This window comes from Crinia signifera, chromosome 7 (assembly GCF_055691185.1).
Source record: "Crinia signifera chromosome 7, ASM5569118v1, whole genome shotgun sequence".
Taxonomy (NCBI): Eukaryota; Metazoa; Chordata; class Amphibia; order Anura; family Myobatrachidae; genus Crinia; species Crinia signifera.
The window spans coordinates 42,405,882-42,425,153 of NC_139223.1; the positions used below are offsets into that span (position 1 = coordinate 42,405,882).

General features: G+C 46.2%; 1 protein-coding gene across 3 annotated transcripts in view; it reads right to left on the bottom strand.

Annotated features, from left to right (window-relative positions):
- LOC146020095 (testis-expressed protein 47-like) overlaps positions 1 to 14,949 on the bottom strand; it is a 36,840-nt gene extending 21,891 nt beyond the window's left edge. For all 3 annotated transcript variants that reach the window (XM_083152921.1, XM_083152919.1, XM_083152918.1), the window contains exons 1-2: positions 14,808 to 14,949; positions 14,537 to 14,609 (exon numbers count right to left, since the gene is read on the bottom strand). In XM_083152921.1, the coding sequence (XP_083009047.1) occupies positions 14,537 to 14,609; positions 14,808 to 14,891 (157 nt within the window). In that variant the 5' untranslated portion in view covers positions 14,892 to 14,949. The remainder of the gene's footprint in view (positions 1 to 14,536; positions 14,610 to 14,807) is intronic.
- Positions 14,950 to 19,272: the final 4,323 nt, after the last annotated feature.

A 19,272-nucleotide genomic window follows, 5' to 3' on the forward strand; every position in this document is an offset into this window, starting at 1 on the left:
TGTACACATTCCTACATACATACCATTCATACACACACACACACACCATGTACATACACATACACACACACACACACACATATACGATACATACTATACCTGCACACATCATGTACAGAACAGCAGGCTGCTTCTTTGTCTGGGACTGGATTTCAGTAACAATGAGCGTCAGATGCCACCACTTATGGCTACAACATGGATAGCAGGATAACACTGGCCGCACACACTTCAGGCACCTCCATAACAACACTTTCAATTCTTTTTGGGCTTCTATTTTTCACGTCAAAGCGGGAGGTTTAGATTCTCGGGACGGGAGTTCTACCGAAAATGGGAAGTTGCCCCAGCATCAGATTTTACTCTTTATTTATTTAGAGCCCTCTATAAGATAATAGATCAGCGGTTCTCAAACTGTGGGTCCTGACCCTAAAGTGGGTCACGACCATCTCAGCATGGGGTGACAACTCCATGTTGCTGACCGTCAGGCAGATGACTTCTCTAATCACTCAGCCAGTGATCCAAAGAGTCTGAAAAATCAGTTTGATTGTCTGTTACTTCAGACTCCTCGGATAATTTTGCGTATCCGAAATGCCGCCATGCATGTGGTGACCATTCTGAGGTAATTTGCTGAGTTCCTGTAATATTTTTCTATTTTATAATGTGGTCCCAGAGCAAAACAGTTTGGGAACCACTTATATAGGAGGTACAGATTGAATTTAGATGCAGGATAGCAGAAAAGTGAGGGGCATTCCTGGTCGGTGACTGGGAGGTAATGGGGGGCTGAAATGCATCACATGTGGTAGGAAGACAAAGTCAGACGGAGTCTCGATGGTGCGGCCGTTGCTGTGCCTAAAGGTGCATACAAACTGGGCGATTATACACAGCGTGTATGGACATGGACGTGGGGGAAAGCCACTCAGTGCATACACACTGAGCGGCTTTCCCCCTGCCCGGCGACGTCAGCAGTGGGTGGACGGTTTTGTATAGTGCAGAGCTATGCAAAGCCGTCCACAAAGCTGCTCATCTGCTGTTAATACCAGCAGATGAGCGGCTTTTCCGGCGATGATGCGGTAGAGTGCAGCAGTGCTCACAGCTCACCGTCGGGCCATACACACTGGGCGGCTTTGAGCAGAAAGCCGCACAAACTTGCTGTTTTGACCGGATTTCAGCTCAAAGTCGCTCAGTGTGTATGGGCCTTTAGTAGAACAATGTCCAGGCATACAGTGTTCCCTATTATTTTGTTTCTGTGACTGCTTGTTGGTACTAAAACCAGCCCCGTCTTTTACAAATAGTGATTTTAATGTCCAATTCTGCTGGTGTTCACTGTTTAACTTGCTACGGTGCCAGAATAAAAAATAATAGCAAATCCAATTCCCAACATAGGAACAAATGGCACTCAGAGACGGACAACTGCAATAAACATTCTGTATTTGCAGGTAACGTTCCGGGGGTATCAACCCCATCCTCGGACCCCACCTACAGCCAATGTGAACCCAAAAACACATGAAAACTAAGCATGGTATTTTGTTGCAGCGACACACGATCATGGTAATGTACATATATGACTAATACACAACAGGATTCTGATGAGCAAATTCTGATCATCTTCCACCCGTATTTACCATGAATCTCACAGCAAGATCTTTAGGTGGCCATACACATGCAGATTTATCTTCAGATCTGGCTGGTTGGAACCAAAACATGGTTATGGATGAGAGCAAATGACATTTGCTTGGAAATGCTGGAAAACTGACAAACTATCACTTATCCATAACCATGTTTTTGTTCCAACCAGCCAGATCTGAAGATAAATCTTACTAGTGTATGGGCACCTTCAGTGCGGACAGTTGGCGACCATACTAACGGGGATGTTCTACAAGATATTAATAGCAAAATAAGCATAGAACGAACTGAAAATATCTTCAGAAAAGAAATAAGGTCTGATTACTTTATGCCACTTACTAGGGCAGATGTATGAACCAGCATTAAGTGCAGAAATGCACTTAATGCTGATTACGTTTAGCCTAATGCATCACTAGCGCACCTAACGTGCACTAGTGACAGCCCGCCGAGTTACGCTCGGCGGGGCTGTCCCCAATAAACCCCCCCACAATGTTTAGCCCAGGGCTAGCGTTGTCCTATCCCCCACTGCAGGGACAATGCTAGCCCTGCTCCTGGCTTGGGCTGCGCTGGAGATCTCGCAGTTTTAGCTATATCTCGCCCATGCCCCTTAGAGCTGGCTGGGGGAGGGAAAGCGCACTGTGCAGAACACTGGGGGGGGGGCGTTAAGGAGCCATTAACACTGGGCATAATGGCTCTCCTTAACGGCTTGATGGGTGTGTGTGTTAATACATCTCCCCATAACGGGTGCCCGCTTCTCCTCGTTCTGCAGGAGAAGCGGGACCCATTATTTAAAACACGTCATAGGGTTATTGATACATCTGCCTCAGTGTCCCTTATTGACTAATTTGCACCAGGTATATGTAGGATAAGTTATTACCCATTAACCAATGTGGTTCATAACTTAAAATGTAATGCTGAGACAAGTGATATCATTATACTGTTGGTGAAATTCAGGGCTTATCTGAACGCAGTTTAGCAGCCGCACTCTAAAGAACGAAATGAGAAAAAACATATGATGTAATAAGATTTTATTAAAGGATGGAGTACTGGAGGCAGCGCAGAGTATTTGAGGCAACGCTGTTTGCTGCGGCATCCCGGAGTCGGCGCTAAGTCCTGGTCACATGCTGACTACAAGGTGTGACTAGAAGGGCAGGTTAATGTGACCGCGGCCCATGATGATGGAGGACACCTCTGTAGTGTTTCACACTATGTCACCCCGATACCTTGTGCTCTTTGTAGGACAATATATGTGCATGAATAATATCGCCATCGCTGTCAGCACCGCTGCCATGGAGAGGGTGATTATGACGCAGAATGGCATACTCGTCATTACCTTGTCCTTAAAGCGCTCCATAATAGTGATGATCTCCTCCTGCTGTTCAATATGTTCAAGCTGTGGCTCAGGACTGGCCTCTGAATGCAGGGCATCATTGAAGATCTCCTCCAGCTCCGAGTATTCTATGTCACGACTCCGGGTCACATTGAGGAAATAAAACATCTGCGCTATTAGGAAATGGTCCTCGTCTTGTATTTGGCAGGCATATGTCCCCTCGTGGTATCTACGGGTTGGCTTAATATGGATGTGCAGGTCTTGTCCTGTGAATATGGTTTTAGCATAACTGATGTCTGCCACCCTGATGTTCCGCGCAAACTTCCATGTGACTGTTATCCCGGGGGGAGGGGAAAAGGCGGAGTGCAGAAAATGTAGGTCTCAGCGGGTTCCATGGTGTAGATGTCTTTCAGCGGACACTGTGCAGGAGCCTGGCATTCCTGCACTGAGCACTCGTCACAACGAAACAGCTGTGCCGCTTTCTGTCTCCCGCAGACGCTTATACATTTCTTAGCCGGGTTCTTTGCTGCAATCGCTTTCACGTCCATTATGTACTCCTTCATCTTCTGGTCAAATGCCGCAGTCCAGTCCTTAGCAGGGAGCGATGAATTGATCCCTGTGACTGCTTTACCAAAGCCTCCTAGATGGTCTCTGATGTTGGTCATCTGTGAAAGCGGAATAACGAGGGCGTCCATAGGTAGAAATCCTCTCGTTAATTTTGCCAGGCATTCTAGGGCCTCCATCTTGCCTATGGAGATGGCATACTGACAGATGCCCGCCCTGTCCTTACTCGTCCTCAGACAAGTGTAGCAGCTACTACTCAGCTCCACACCACAGATGAGATATAGAGTGCAGAGCAGCAGCAGGCTGCGCTGTGCTGCCATGGTGTCCGGCAGCACAGAAGAAAGTAGTAATAATATACTATAAACGCTTATAACACTGAGGTTATAATTATTCTGGGGTTTGCTTCCTATTCAGTCGGCTTCCCAAACAGATATGAGTCTACCTAGCTTGTATGTCTCCTCAAGTTGTGGAGCTTGTGTGATGTCACAATGGCTTTGTCACATGTCATGTTACCAGCCATGCCTGTTGTAGAGGCATGGCTGGTAACATGACATGTGACAAAGCCATTGTGACATCACACAAGCTCCACAACTTGAGGAGACATACAAGCTAGGTAGACTCATATCTGTTTGGGAAGCCGACTGAATAGGAAGCAAACCCCAGAATAATTATAACCTCAGTGTTATAAGCGTTTATAGTATATTATTACTACTTTCTTCTGTGCTGCCGGACACCATGGCAGCACAGCGCAGCCTGCTGCTGCTCTGCACTCTATATCTCATCTGTGGTGTGGAGCTGAGTAGTAGCTGCTACACTTGTCTGAGGACGAGTAAGGACAGGGCGGGCATCTGTCAGTATGCCATCTCCATAGGCAAGATGGAGGCCCTAGAATGCCTGGCAAAATTAACGAGAGGATTTCTACCTATGGACGCCCTCGTTATTCCGCTTTCACAGATGACCAACATCAGAGACCATCTAGGAGGCTTTGGTAAAGCAGTCACAGGGATCAATTCATCGCTCCCTGCTAAGGACTGGACTGCGGCATTTGACCAGAAGATGAAGGAGTACATAATGGACGTGAAAGCGATTGCAGCAAAGAACCCGGCTAAGAAATGTATAAGCGTCTGCGGGAGACAGAAAGCGGCACAGCTGTTTCGTTGTGACGAGTGCTCAGTGCAGGAATGCCAGGCTCCTGCACAGTGTCCGCTGAAAGACATCTACACCATGGAACCCGCTGAGACCTACATTTTCTGCACTCCGCCTTTTCCCCTCCCCCCCGGGATAACAGTCACATGGAAGTTTGCGCGGAACATCAGGGTGGCAGACATCAGTTATGCTAAAACCATATTCACAGGACAAGACCTGCACATCCATATTAAGCCAACCCGTAGATACCACGAGGGGACATATGCCTGCCAAATACAAGACGAGGACCATTTCCTAATAGCGCAGATGTTTTATTTCCTCAATGTGACCCGGAGTCGTGACATAGAATACTCGGAGCTGGAGGAGATCTTCAATGATGCCCTGCATTCAGAGGCCAGTCCTGAGCCACAGCTTGAACATATTGAACAGCAGGAGGAGATCATCACTATTATGGAGCGCTTTAAGGACAAGGTAATGACGAGTATGCCATTCTGCGTCATAATCACCCTCTCCATGGCAGCGGTGCTGACAGCGATGGCGATATTATTCATGCACATATATTGTCCTACAAAGAGCACAAGGTATCGGTGTGACATAGTGTGAAACACTACAGAGGTGTCCTCCATCATCATGGGCCGCGGTCACATTAACCTGCCCTTCTAGTCACACCTTGTAGTCAGCATGTGACCAGGACTTAGCGCCGACTCCGGGATGCCGCAGCAAACAGCGTTGCCTCAAATACTCTGCGCTGCCTCCAGTACTCCATCCTTTAATAAAATCTTATTACATCATATGTTTTTTCTCATTTCGTTCTTTAGAGTGCGGCTGCTAAACTGCGTTCAGATAAGCCCTGAATTTCACCAACAGTATAATGATATCACTTGTCTCAGCATTACATTTTAAGTTATGAACCACATTGGTTAATGGGTAATAACTTATCCTACATATACCTGGTGCAAATTAGTCAATAAGGGACACTGAGGCAGATGTATCAATAACCCTATGACGTGTTTTAAATAATGGGTCCCGCTTCTCCTGCAGAACGAGGAGAAGCGGGCACCCGTTATGGGGAGATGTATTAACACACACACCCATCAAGCCGTTAAGGAGAGCCATTATGCCCAGTGTTAACGGCTCCTTAACGGCCCCCCCCAGTGTTCTGCACAGTGCGCTTTCCCTCCCCCAGCCAGCTCTAAGGGGCATGGGCGAGATATAGCTAAAACTGCGAGATCTCCAGCGCAGCCCAAGCCAGGAGCAGGGCTAGCATTGTCCCTGCAGTGGGGAATAGGACAACGCTAGCCCTGGGCTTAACATTGTGGGGGGGTTTATTGGGGACAGCCCCGCCGAGCGTAACTCGGCGGGCTGTCACTAGTGCACGTTAGGTGCGCTAGTGATGCATTAGGCTAAACGTAATCAGCATTAAGTGCATTTCTGCACTTAATGCTGGTTCATACATCTGCCCTAGTAAGTGGCATAAAGTAAATATAGGACACTACTATGTGGCATAAAGTAAACAAGGGACACTATTATGTGGCATAAAGTATATAATGGACACTACTAAGTGGCATAAAAAGAATAATGGTCAATATTGTGAGGTATAATATAAATAAGAAGCACTATTGTGTGGCATGCTGTGAATTGGCAATATTGTCTAGCATAACATGAATTGAAGTATTATTGAATGTCATTTGAATTTTGGGCAGTATGTATGGCACAACATGAACTGGGGGCATTATATTACAGTATGTATTCTGAAAAAAATGAATGTTTAGTATGGATGTATATATTTCTGTATACATAAGTTTTAGCGTTGCATCAAAAATGTTGCCCTTCAAAATTAAATGTGCCCTCATCGGTGGTCCACTCCCTGTGAACAAAAATCCTGGAGTGTACACTAAGAAAGTATGACACTTCCTATTGCAATAACAGACATCTGTACTAGAACCAGTGACCCATCAGACAATTAATGAATTTAAAGGACACTTCCCTTGCACTGACTTTACATTTCGGCTTGGTGACACTGACATTTGTAATGCTGTGCTGTCAGTCAGTCTTCATAAGCTACAGGAAATACTATGACCCTAGAAGTCAGTAATGCTTTAAATTGTAAATAAAAACACACAGCTGTTGGGTTTAATGTAGAAGCGGAACATTGTTGACCCTTGAATAGTATGTCCCCATCACCAAATGAGTCTACCACCAGGTGGTATTGCCAGGAAATAGCATTATAAAATGCCAATGACTTTTATATCCACATATGTAAATACACAGAAACAAGAAAAGTTGTTCTAGTGTAAAAATCAATACATCAAAATGGGCCAACATTTAAAAAAGTAATCGTAAGTAAAAAAAAAAGAAAAAAAAAAACATTTCAAACCAGCAGTAAAGTCCTGTGCACACGGTGCGATTTTAGAAATAATCGCTGGCGATATGGTTGGGTGGGGCGGTCACCAGGAGCGCCCTTCCCCAGCAGTTTCTCATTTTCATCAGCGATTATCTGTGGTTGCTGATGAAATTGGGACACCGAGCAATATATTGCTCCATGTGTAAGGATCTTATTTGAGCTATCCAAGTATAAACATCACATTTACATCTGAAATTAGAACCAAGCAACATATACACTGTAAAAAGTCCCACAGCCAATTAGAGTATAGCATTTAAAAATTAAATAATGAATACACGTGATTAGAAAGTTGTTCATGGAAATGTTCCAATGCAAGGTTATCAAATGAATACAGGGGGATAAGTACAAGATATTTAAATTGGTAAGAAGAAGCAGCCTCAGGTTTCGTTGAACATCAACTTCATCATGGAATATGAAAGAGGAAATTTTCTGTGTGCATATGTGTGTGTGTGTGTGTGTGTGTGTGCATATATGTGTGTGTGTGCGTGCGTGCGTATATTTATTATACACATACACACACAAGCAATACTGTGCAAAGCACATATGGAAAAAATGCTGCACGGTAAAGGGGCATACACACGGGGTGATTTAAGCCCCATTTCTAAGAACACTGAGTAAATAAATAAAAATAGAAATGAAGCATGGATCGCTTGGTGCATACATCCTATGCATCACTATCGCCCACACAGAGACAGTGCAAGCAATGTCTATCCTGCTTAGATTGCAGTGTTTTGCCTATATGCATTGCAATTGCACGTGCATCGCATAAGTGCCGTGATGTGCGCTTGGCAGCTTAGGGTCCCCATCACCCCATATGTATGGGGATTAAAGGCCCCCGTACATTAGAATGATTTTGCTTTATTTCGCTGTTTGATGGCGATATATATCATCTGAAAAGTGCCACATCGTTTGTGTTTTCCATCCGATCCGATGCACAGTCCCGTGAGAGTCGGATGGGAGCCTCTAGGTTGGTCGGCCCGCACCGGTGATTTGTCGGAATCGGATGAAAAATGGAGTGCTTTTGGCGCATGCGATATAACGTATAAAGTACAGTGCACATGCAATTTGGCCAGATAAATCTCATACAATATATTGGACCAAATTGCATGCACAAAATGACACCAAAGTACCAAATTGGATGCAATCAATCCCGGGAAGGTCCAGTGGGAGTTCAAGGGAAATTGCATCCAATTTCAGCATCAGATATATCGTTCTATAATGTAAGGGGCCCTTAAGAATGTTTTCAAGAATAGAAGTGTTAATAGTTTATTTTCATCAATAAAAACAATAAAAAGTAAACAGAAAATAAATCTAAAGGGCCCCTTAAGGCCCCCTTACACTTGTCAACTTATTGTCTCAACAAATTGAACCTGATTGACTCGAGATTTATCCTATGTGCAGGAGGTTCAATCTCTTCCAATCTCTTAGTTATACCCAATGGCACAGGATTGTGGATTGTGTCCTACACATCAGGCACATAAGATTTTGTCAGATGGCACATCAGATCTCGTCAGATAAATTGACTCAAATTGGATGAAATCTCACAAAATCTCACAAGTGTAAAGGGCCCCTTACACTTGTGAGATTTTGTGAGATTTGATCCAATTTGAGTCAATTTATCTGACACAATCTGATGTGCCTGTCTGACAAAATCGTATGTGCCTGATGTGTAGGACACAATCCACAATCCCATGCCATTGGGTATAACCAAGAGATTGGAAGAGATTGAACCTCCTGCACATAGGATAAATCTCGAGTCAATCAGGTTCAATTTGTTGATCAATAAGTTGAACAAGTGTAAGGGGGCCTTAAGGGGCCCTTTACACTTGTGAGATTTTGTCAGATTTGACCCAATTCAGGTGGATTGGGTCAATTTATCTGACAAAATCTGATGTGCCTGTCTGGCAAAATCTTATGTGCCTGATGTGTAGGACCCAATGCACAATACCTTGCCATTGGGTATAACCAAGAGATTGATACTCCTGCACATAGGATAAATCTATAGTCAATCAGGTTTAACTTGTTGGACAAGTGTAAAGGCCCCCATACATTAGTCCGACTTGACCTAAGGACAAGTCGGATCTGATTTCCCCCTGCAGCACCCCGGGAGGGGGACACACGATTAGGCGCTGATGTGCCAAGTTTTGCAAATGATACATCACATGCGATGTATCATTTGCAACTCCCGGGGAGCTACAAGGTGGAGGGAGCAGGGGGGCAAGGGACATCCAGGTGGCGGGTGGAGGACACTGCGAGGTGGCTGGGGGGCGCTGCTAGTAGCGCAGAGGCAGCGGACGCTGCGGGGGACACAGGCAGCAGTAACGTAGAGGCAGGCAGGGGGAGCCGGGAGCTGTCAGCGCTGAAGAAAAAAAAAGCCCATACAATGAATGGGCGGCCTGTGATTGGCTGAGTGCTCTCTCAGCCAACTGCTGACTGGCTGAGAGAGCGCTCAGCCAATCACAGTCTGCCCATTCATTGTATGGGCTTTTTTTTTTTTCCAGCGCTGACAGCTCCCGGCTCCCCCTGCCTGCCTCTACGTTACTGCTGCCTGTGTTCCCCGCATCGTTCGCTGCCTCTGCGCTACAAGCGTCCCCCGCCCTCCCCCCCCCCCCCCCCGCTCCCTCCACCGGACGGAGCATTGACAGCTCCCTGCTCCGGCTCCCCCTGCCCATCTCCCTCGCCAGCATCCGCCGCCTGTGTCCCCTGCCCGGCTGCACATAAGATTTAGCAAATCTTATGTGCAGCCGGTCCGACCTCCCGACTCTGACTCGATGCGCAAGGGACCGCGCATTGGGTCGGACCGGGTGTCTATACCTGCGATTTGGCCCGATTTCATTGCACGATCCATCTGAATCGGGTGAAATCGGGACCAAATCGCATAGTGTATGGGGGCCTTAAAGGTGTGGCCACACGGTGCGATTTAGGTTTCATTCGATTTTGACTGTCCAATATTGACTATTTCGATTTTGGCTAACTGCACTTTATGGTGCCCATACATTTGTGACAATCATACAATTTCGACAAATCGCATGTGCCACCCAACACAATGCGCGGGCACGCTGGTCGAATCTTGCATCTCAAGATATTATGTGCTGCACATAATATGTATCGCATCACATGTGCGATTGCATGTGATTTTAAAACACATGCAATATATCACAATGTGCGGTTTTGAATGGTTGTACCCCAGAAAGCCTAGCCCTCATTCCATGAACCGATTTCAGGTCACATGGGGCATGCAATTTATCACATGATTGTTTGCACATCAAATGAAGGGAAAAAGCACTTCAGGTGCGATTTATCGCACAAGGAGCTTCAAGTGAAATCTTAACACGATATCGCATACAATCGCACCTATGTATGGTCACCATTAGATGTACTTTAGATTTAGACGATCCTGTAATTTGGCCTTAGCCAGAATCGCACAGACAATACTGTCTCACATGTAGGAATGTATTTGGTCTAAATTTCTATTCGAGTTTTGATTATATAGTCAAAATCGATTGCCAGAATCGTAAAATGTGTCCACAGTTTAAATTAAATCAATATTTGGTTTGACTACCCTTTCAAAACAACATCAATGCTTCTAGGTACACTTTATATTTTGTAGGCTTATAGTCAGGTGTCAATTTTATATTAACCATTTGAGCGCCAACATCTGTGAGACATGTTCAAAATATCCGCTAAAAATGCCAGCGTTGCTCACATTTGTTATATAAATCCAAATAAAAAAATGTTGCGTAAAAAAAAGATTATTTGTCCTATAAAAGGTAAACAATACAGGTCATTAGGATGAATAAAAATGTTTGTTTGGAATTTTCACACCTATTTTGACAAACTCACTTGACACTCAAAGGGTTACCCAATCATACCAAACAGGTGTAACAGTTATGTCACAGGTCATACATACATACAGGATGGAGTGGAGTGATCACAGCAACAAGACACAAGGTAGTTATATTGCATCAGCAAGGTCTCTCGCTGGCAAAGACTACACTGGAGACTTAAGTTTCAAGATCCGCTTTTCAAGCACTTTTGAAGAACAACAACAAAATGGGTAACGTTGAGGACCATAAACGTAGTGGCCGGCTAAGAAAACCAAGTGCGTCAGATGAAAAACCCGATCATGCTTCTCTTCGAACTCGGAAGATGCCCAGTTGTGCCATCAGCTCAGAACTGGTTGAAACCCTTGGGACAGTATACACATACCATCCATTATTTACACACACAAACACACATATAGCATACAAACATACATCATGTACACACATTATGTACACACATAGCATACATACACACATGTACACAACAGACACATGCAAGCATACATTACATACATCAGGAAAACACACACATACCATACACACACATCATGTACACATACATACATACATCATGTACACACACATACCATACATACACATGCACAATATGTAAACATAGCATACACCCTCCACCCTCAAACATCAGGACAACCCCTGAGCCCCCCAGCATAAACCATCCTCACGTCAGCTGCTTCTCCCCTCTCCTGGCTTGCTTGCTCTCTCACAGAGCACAGCCACGGAGCACTGCCTGTGAGGAACTATAGGCTGCCTCTTTAAACAGCGCCCCCTACCTTCAGCCAGCCCAGCAGCACCCTGTCACTCAATGTAACAAGACGCAGCTCCCGGCAGCCAAACAGACTGCACGGGGCTGTGAATGGCGTCAGGCAGCGCTGCCGCTGCACTCATAGGTGAGGGGGGAGGAGTGGGGTCGGGCAGTGCAGGGAGGGAGCAGGGGAGAAGTCTGCACGGTTTCGGCGCCATTTGATGTCTCTGCGCCCGGAGCTGGTGCTCCGCCGGCTCCACCCTCCCTACGCCTCTGATTTTTGGTTGGTATTGGGAGCAAGCTTAATATTCACAATTCCCCAATCCAGACATCGGGGGATCAGTACATTCTCCCGCTATCCGTTAGTAGGTATCTGGTCCCTGGGTGGACCATGTCTAGGTCGACATGTAAATGGTCGACACGCGCTTTTCAAGGTTTTTTTTACACGACTTGGTTCATACTTTACTATCCAAGTGGGCATAGAATTAGGTTATAATAGTGCCCAAAGCATGGCGAGCCATGCAAGAGGGCACAGTACACTTGTATGGTGCACATGTCGACATATATCAACATAGACACAAAAAACATGAAAAAATCATGTCAACCTTCTGTAACTATTGCCCTAGGGTAAGTCGACTATTCTTAGGTGTCAACCAAGCAACTGTCGCCCTAGACCTTGATGACAAACCTTGACACTCCAGATGTTGTTGAACTACACATCCAAGCATGCCCTGCATCAGTTTTAACATGGCCAAATAGCAAAACTGTAAAAGAGCATGCTGGGATGTGTAGTTCAACAACAGCTGGAGTGTCAAGGTTAGCCATAAAGGACCAAGGCCCATTATCCCAGAACCCCATCAGTAATGTCTGGGACCTTTAGGCCCAGTGAGGCAACACATCTTGCAGCCTCTGCACACACACCCCTATAAATCTGATAGGCTAAACAATATGTGAATGCTGTTTAGGCAACTGGCCCCAGCCGGCCACTTCCTGCATATTGTGCCCTCTGTTCTCCATCAGCCCATCTTCCCCAACCAATTCAACAGCTAATTCAATTGGTAGGGATCAACAAGTCCTTAAAAAATATGTGTGACCTACAGATCACACAGAACCCCTGAGTACACTGTATCTATCATACTCATAGGTGCTGATTCTGTGGGTGCTCAAGGGCCCGAGCACCCACTGAAATTGATGAGCACCCACAGGCCCGAGTCCCGCTGCTGGGCTGCCATATTAACTTGCTAATTTGCGGCTGCAGCACCCACATTGCCGGACCCGCCACCTGGGAAACAGTATGCCAGGTTCTGTCAGCGGAGTACCTGCACTGTGGGGGCATTTATGTATGTGGAACTCTGTTGCCGTAATTTGAATTTTGGAGACAACTGTGCTCCGTAATATAAATTGGTATTATTTTGTGGCCACACCCCTTCCCCATGAAGCCACTCCTCTATATTTTTGGCTTGAGCACCCACCAGCAAAAACATAAATCGGCACCTATGATCATACTTGCCTACTTTTGAAAACTAGTTTCAGGGAGATTATAGTGGGTAGTAGAATTTAGCACAGCGCCACTTTGAGGGGGCGTGTCATGCTCCACCTAAAGGGCGTGTCTAGTTCCATAGAGGGCAGTGGTCAGGGAACTCTGTCCTCATTACCCCACACAGTGCATGTTTTGCTGGTAACCCAGCAGGTGCACAGGTGTACGAATTACTCACAGACACATATTATAAGGTCCGCAGGTGGAGTTAATTATTTCACTTGTGATTCTGTGAGGAGACCTGCAAAACATGCACTGCGTGGGGTAATGAGGACCGAGCTCCCTGACCACTGATAAAGGGAGAGATTGTGAAAAGAGATTGTGAACGTGGCCCCTAGAAGCGTGGGGGTGTACTGCTACATCTGAGAGGAATCTTTTTAAATGATTTATATCCAAATGTAGATGAGCCCCAGAGCAGTTAGTAAGAGCTACTATACTTGGTATAAGTGCTGGGAAATGGTGCTGATGATTCAATGTAAATGTATCTGTCTCTCATTCCTTTTTTCCCAAAAAATGTAACAGTGTAATGTGGGCTAGGTGAAATGAGGGAGATTCATAGACTAATGAGGGAGAGAGGGAGATTGCTGCTATTTCAGGGAGTCTCCTGCAGAATGCAGGAGGGGAGGTAACTATGGTATATATTCATGTACAAAATTGCGAGTGTGATTAGACGTGAGCATACATTGTACCAGTGAAGGCTCCAGAGGAGTTTAAAATTAAAATAAGGGAGCGACATCCACTGCCATTGCCAATGTTCCCCGTCCAGAGCTGCCAGTGCATTGTATGTATACAGTTGGAGCGCCTGTCAACTTTGTTCCTTAGGTCGTGGCTCACCATGGTTATCCTATTGTTCTCAGCAGCAATACAATACATAGAACAATACAGTAGGGCAGGCATGTCCAACTATGGCCCTACAGCTGTTGTGAAACTACACTGCCCAGCATGCCTTGCCATATTTTTAGCATTCCCTTATAGCAAAACTGTGGCAAGGCATGATGGGACATGTAGTTTCACAACAGCTGGAGGGCCATAGTTTGGACATGCCTGGTCTAGGGGATTAGCATAGTAATCCTATTACTCACTTAATCCAATTAACAGGCTAAGGGCCAGATTCTCTAAACTTCAAAAGTGATAAAATGGAGAGTGATAAACAGCCAGCCAATCAGCTCCTGTCTGACATTTTTCAAACACAGTCTGTGACATGGCAGGTAGGAGCTGATTGGCTGGCTGTTTATCACTCACCATTTTATCCCTTTTGAAGCTTAGAGAATCTGGCCCTAAATGAGGAGGGCTCCATCTGTACACACACTGCGGACATTGGGACCCCATGCACTCACACCGCAATCACCTGTTATGTTCTTGCAGTTCTCTTCCTCTGGTGATCTCTTCGCTACATAAAACAGCCTGTGTATTATAGGCCTCTGAGGGAAAATGACAACAACATTAATTCAATGGTTGTCTAGCAATAAATAAAATGAGTTGTATACTTATAGCAGCTCTATATTAGCATATCACTAACAAATAAGCAATTAAACACATTATAATATTACTATGTAATGAAGTAATTTTTTGGACACATTACAGGCCCTGACTATAACAGTGCTGGAACCAATACAGACCATGTTTCTAGCCTCAAGGACTGCAGTCAAGGCTGAGGTGTGGGGAAGTCCTGTGGTAGACAGGCTCCTTCTGTTGGCGGCCATGTCTGATATTGGAAGATGCTGCTAAGCTGCTGGTACCTAGAATAGTTACTAGGTTTCCTTAGACACCTTTGGAAGGGAGGGGCACCTAGCAACCAGGGGAGTAAGGTAAACAGCAGGGTGGGTGGGGAAAGGAAATATAATATGGATAAGTTAGAGTAGAATAGTCACAGGGAGGATGATGGATGGATGGATGAATAACAAAGGAGATTTCACAGGACATGGCTGATGAATAAAAAATAAACATTAATCATTCATTAGCTTCCTATATATATATATATATATATATATATATATATATATGGCCAGTGTCCGTGAGTCTCCAAAACACTGCCATCTGCTGGCAGAGAGTGAATCTACATCTCTTTCTCACACATGCACAAACACAGAAGGCAGCAGATTAGCTTTCAAAGCTTTTGCTGCAAGCGGACCTACTAGTATTACAATAAGTGGCAAGAGGACATGTATATATTAGGGATGTGCACCGGCCACTTTTCATGTTTTGTGTTTTGGGGTCTGATTACCTTCAGGTTTTGGGTTCTAATGGATGTTGCCAAAACACCCCCTAAACGTTTTGTTTTTGGGTTTTGGGTTCTGATTGTTTTTTAAAAAAGCATAAAAACTGCTAAAATCGCAGAATTTTTTTTTCTCCTACACTATTACTAACCTTAATAGCATTCATCTCCACTCATTTCCAGTCTATTCTGAACACCGCACACCTCACAATATTGTTTTTAGGCCAAAAGGTTGCACGGAAGTAGTTGGGTAACTATGATAAGCGACACAAGGGGGCAGCACAAACACTAGACTGATCCGGCACACTTAGCATCACCCCTGGACTAATACAGCACACTTAGGGGGAAATTTACTAAAGTAAATTTGTAAATAATAGGTGTATTTGTATCCAGAAATACACTTATTTTTGACATTTACTATTCCGAAAATACGGCAATTCGTATTCGTATTGATAGCACATCAATACGAATTTGAATTGCCGTATTTTCGGGATAGTAAATGTCAAAAATAAGTGTATTTCTGGATACAAATACACCTATTTTTTACAAATTTCCTTTAGTAAATTTCCCCCTTAGCATCACCCCTGGACTGATACAGCACACTTATCACCCCTGGACTGATACAGCACACTTATCATCACCCCTGGACTGATACGGCACACTTATCATCACCCCTGGACTGATACAGCACACTTATCATCACCCCTGGACTGATACGGCACACTTATCATCACCCCTGGACTGATACGGCACACTTATCATCACCCCTGGACTGATACAGCACACTTATCATCACCCCTGGACTGATACGGCACACTTATCATCACCCCTGGACTGATACAGCACACTTGGCAGCACCCCATGAATTATAGGCAAACGGTCATCTGTCAGACCACACTTAGGTCGACAGTAATTAGGTCGACCCCGGAAGGTCGACTGGCCCCAAGGTCGTCAGGGTTAAAGGTCGACATGGTTCAAGGTCGACATGGGCCAAGGTCGACAGTCATTAGGTCGACATGAGTTTTTCACTGTTTTTTTAGCCGACATGTGCCGACAGGCGGTATTTCATGCCCTACCATCCACTAGGGCGTGGTGGGAGAATAAAATAGTGTGCCGAGCGTAGCGAACCACTGTGCCCGAAGCATCGCGAGCGATGCGAGGGGCTGCGGTTCAACTTCAACTGTGTCCATGTCGACATTCGGGTCAAAAACCAGTGAAAAACTCATGTTGACCTAAAGACTGTCGACCTAAACCCATGTCGACATTGACCCATGTCGACCTTTAACCCTGTCGACCTTGGGGCCGGTCGACCTTATGACTGTAGACCTAAGTCTGGTCTGACAGATGTACCGATTCTGAATTATACGGCAGACTTGGCTCACCCCAGGAATTATTTGCCAGACTTGGCTCACCCCTGGACTGATATGGCACACTTAGCATCACCCCTGGACTGATATGGCACACTTAGCATCACCCCTGGACTGATATGGCACACTTGGCAGCACCCCATGAATTATACGGCAGACTTGGCTTACCCCAGAAATTATACAGCACAGATGGTGGCACCCCTGACCTGATACAGCACACATGACGGCACACATGGTATTATACGGCACAGATGGCGGAACCACTGGACTGACACAGCACACATGGAATTATATGACATATAGGGGGAAATTTACCAATATGAAAAACCTAGTTTTTCGTATTGGTATTTTCCCTACGACTGCATACGACTGTTTAAGTCGTATGCAAAGTCGTGTTCCGGAGGATCAGTTACAAAGCAGTCATATACGACTGCTTTGTAACCCACCGATGTCGTAGAAATTCGTATTAGCGGCCGTATATACGGCCGCTAATACGAATTATTTCTAGCAGTCTGCACGGATCAGTCAGATCTGTGCAGGCTGCAGTGTGTAAAAAAAAATAGAAAAAATAAATAAATAAAAAAAAAAACGGCGTGGGGTCCCCCCCACAGCCGAAACCAGCACCAGGCTGACAGAGCCTGGAGCCGGTAATTAAAAATCAGGGAACCCGACAAATAGGGTTTCCCCGATTTTTAACAACCAGCCCCAGGCTCCTGCTCTGGGGCTGGTTCCCAAAATACGGGGGACAAAATGACTAGGGGTCCCCCGTATTTTAAGAACCAGCCCCAGGCAAAACCAGCCGGCAGGCTAATGCCACAGCCGGGGGGAGACTTTTTATACAAGTCCCCCCGGCCAAAGCATTAACCCTACCGACCAGTCAGCCTGGCCAGGGGCCCTGGGGGAGTGGGGACCCCCCCAATAAAGGGGTCCCCCCCCTCCAGGACTTACCTGACCAGGCTGAAGCCTGGTGCTGTCCTCGATGCCCCTGGGCGGTGGGCATCGAGCTGATGGTTTGGTGTAAAAAATAGAATAAAAACCATTGTCTTTTACTGGTGAACTATGAGTCCCAGCAAGCCTCCCCCGCAAGCTGGGACTTGGAGAACCACAAGTCCCAGCCTGCGGGGCATTAAAGGGCCCGCTGGGTCTTGTAGTGCCACAGTAAAAGAAAGAGTTAAATAAACACACTGACACACGTGAAAAATAAAAGTTTAATACATACATAACACATACATACTGATACTTACCTTTCTTGATCCCGTAGGTAGCCCTGGTCCTGATGTCCTGTGTCGTCCATGTCGGCTGTCTGCGTCGTCCTCCAGGTCCATGTCGACGGTTCGTGTCGTCCTCCAGGTCCATGGCGGTGTCCGGGTCCGAAGAAATCCATGTTGGAGCTGTGGAAGGAAATCCTACTCACCTGTTCCTGCGCTGAAGAAGTCTTCTCTTGATCAGACGTAGTCCAGGTAATCTTCATGCTGTCGCCGGTCCCCGCTGTCTGCGCTGTCTCTGCATCGCGCTGAGGAGAGATGCTGAAGTTTCATATTCGGCGCCTCTCCTCAGACTGAATTCTATTGGCCGCCTAGCGGGCCAATCAGGAGCCGACTTTCTCGGCTCCTGATTGGCCTGCTAGGCGGCCAATAGAATTCAGTCTGAGGAGAGGCGCCGAATATGAAACTTCAGCATCTCTCCTCAGCGCGATGCAGAGACAGCGCAGACAGCGGGGACCGGCGACAGCAGGAAGATTACCTGGACTACGTCGGATCAAGAGAAGACTTCTTCAGCGCAGGAACAGGTGAGTAGGATTTCCTTCCACAGCTCCAACATGGATTTCTTCGGACCCGGACACCGCCATGGACCTGGAGGACGACACGGACCGTCGACATGGACCTGGAGGACGACGCAGACAGCCGACATGGACGACACAGGACATCAGGACCAGGGCTACCTACGGGATCAAGAAAGGTAAGTATCAGTATGTATGTGTTATGTATGTATTAAACTTTTATTTTTCACGTGTGTCAGTGTGTTTATTTAACTCTTTCTTTTACTGTGGCACTACAAGACCCAGCGGGCCCTTCAATGCCCCGCAGGCTGGGACTTGTGGTTCTCCAAGTCCCAGCTTGCGGGGGAGGCTTGCTGGGACTCATAGTTCACCAGTAAAAGACAATGGTTTTTATTCTATTTTTTACACCAAACCATCAGCTCGATGCCCACCGCCCAGGGGCATCGAGGACAGCACCAGGCTTCAGCCTGGTCAGGTAAGTCCTGGAGGGGGGGGACCCCTTTATTGGGGGGGTCCCCACTCCCCCAGGGCCCCTGGCCAGGCTGACTGGTCGGTAGGGTTAATGCTTTGGCCGGGGGGACTTGTATAAAAAGTCTCCCCCCGGCTGTGGCATTAGCCTGCCGGCTGGTTTTGCCTGGGGCTGGTTCTTAAAATACGGGGGACCCCTAGTCATTTTGTCCCCCGTATTTTGGGAACCAGCCCCAGAGCAGGAGCCTGGGGCT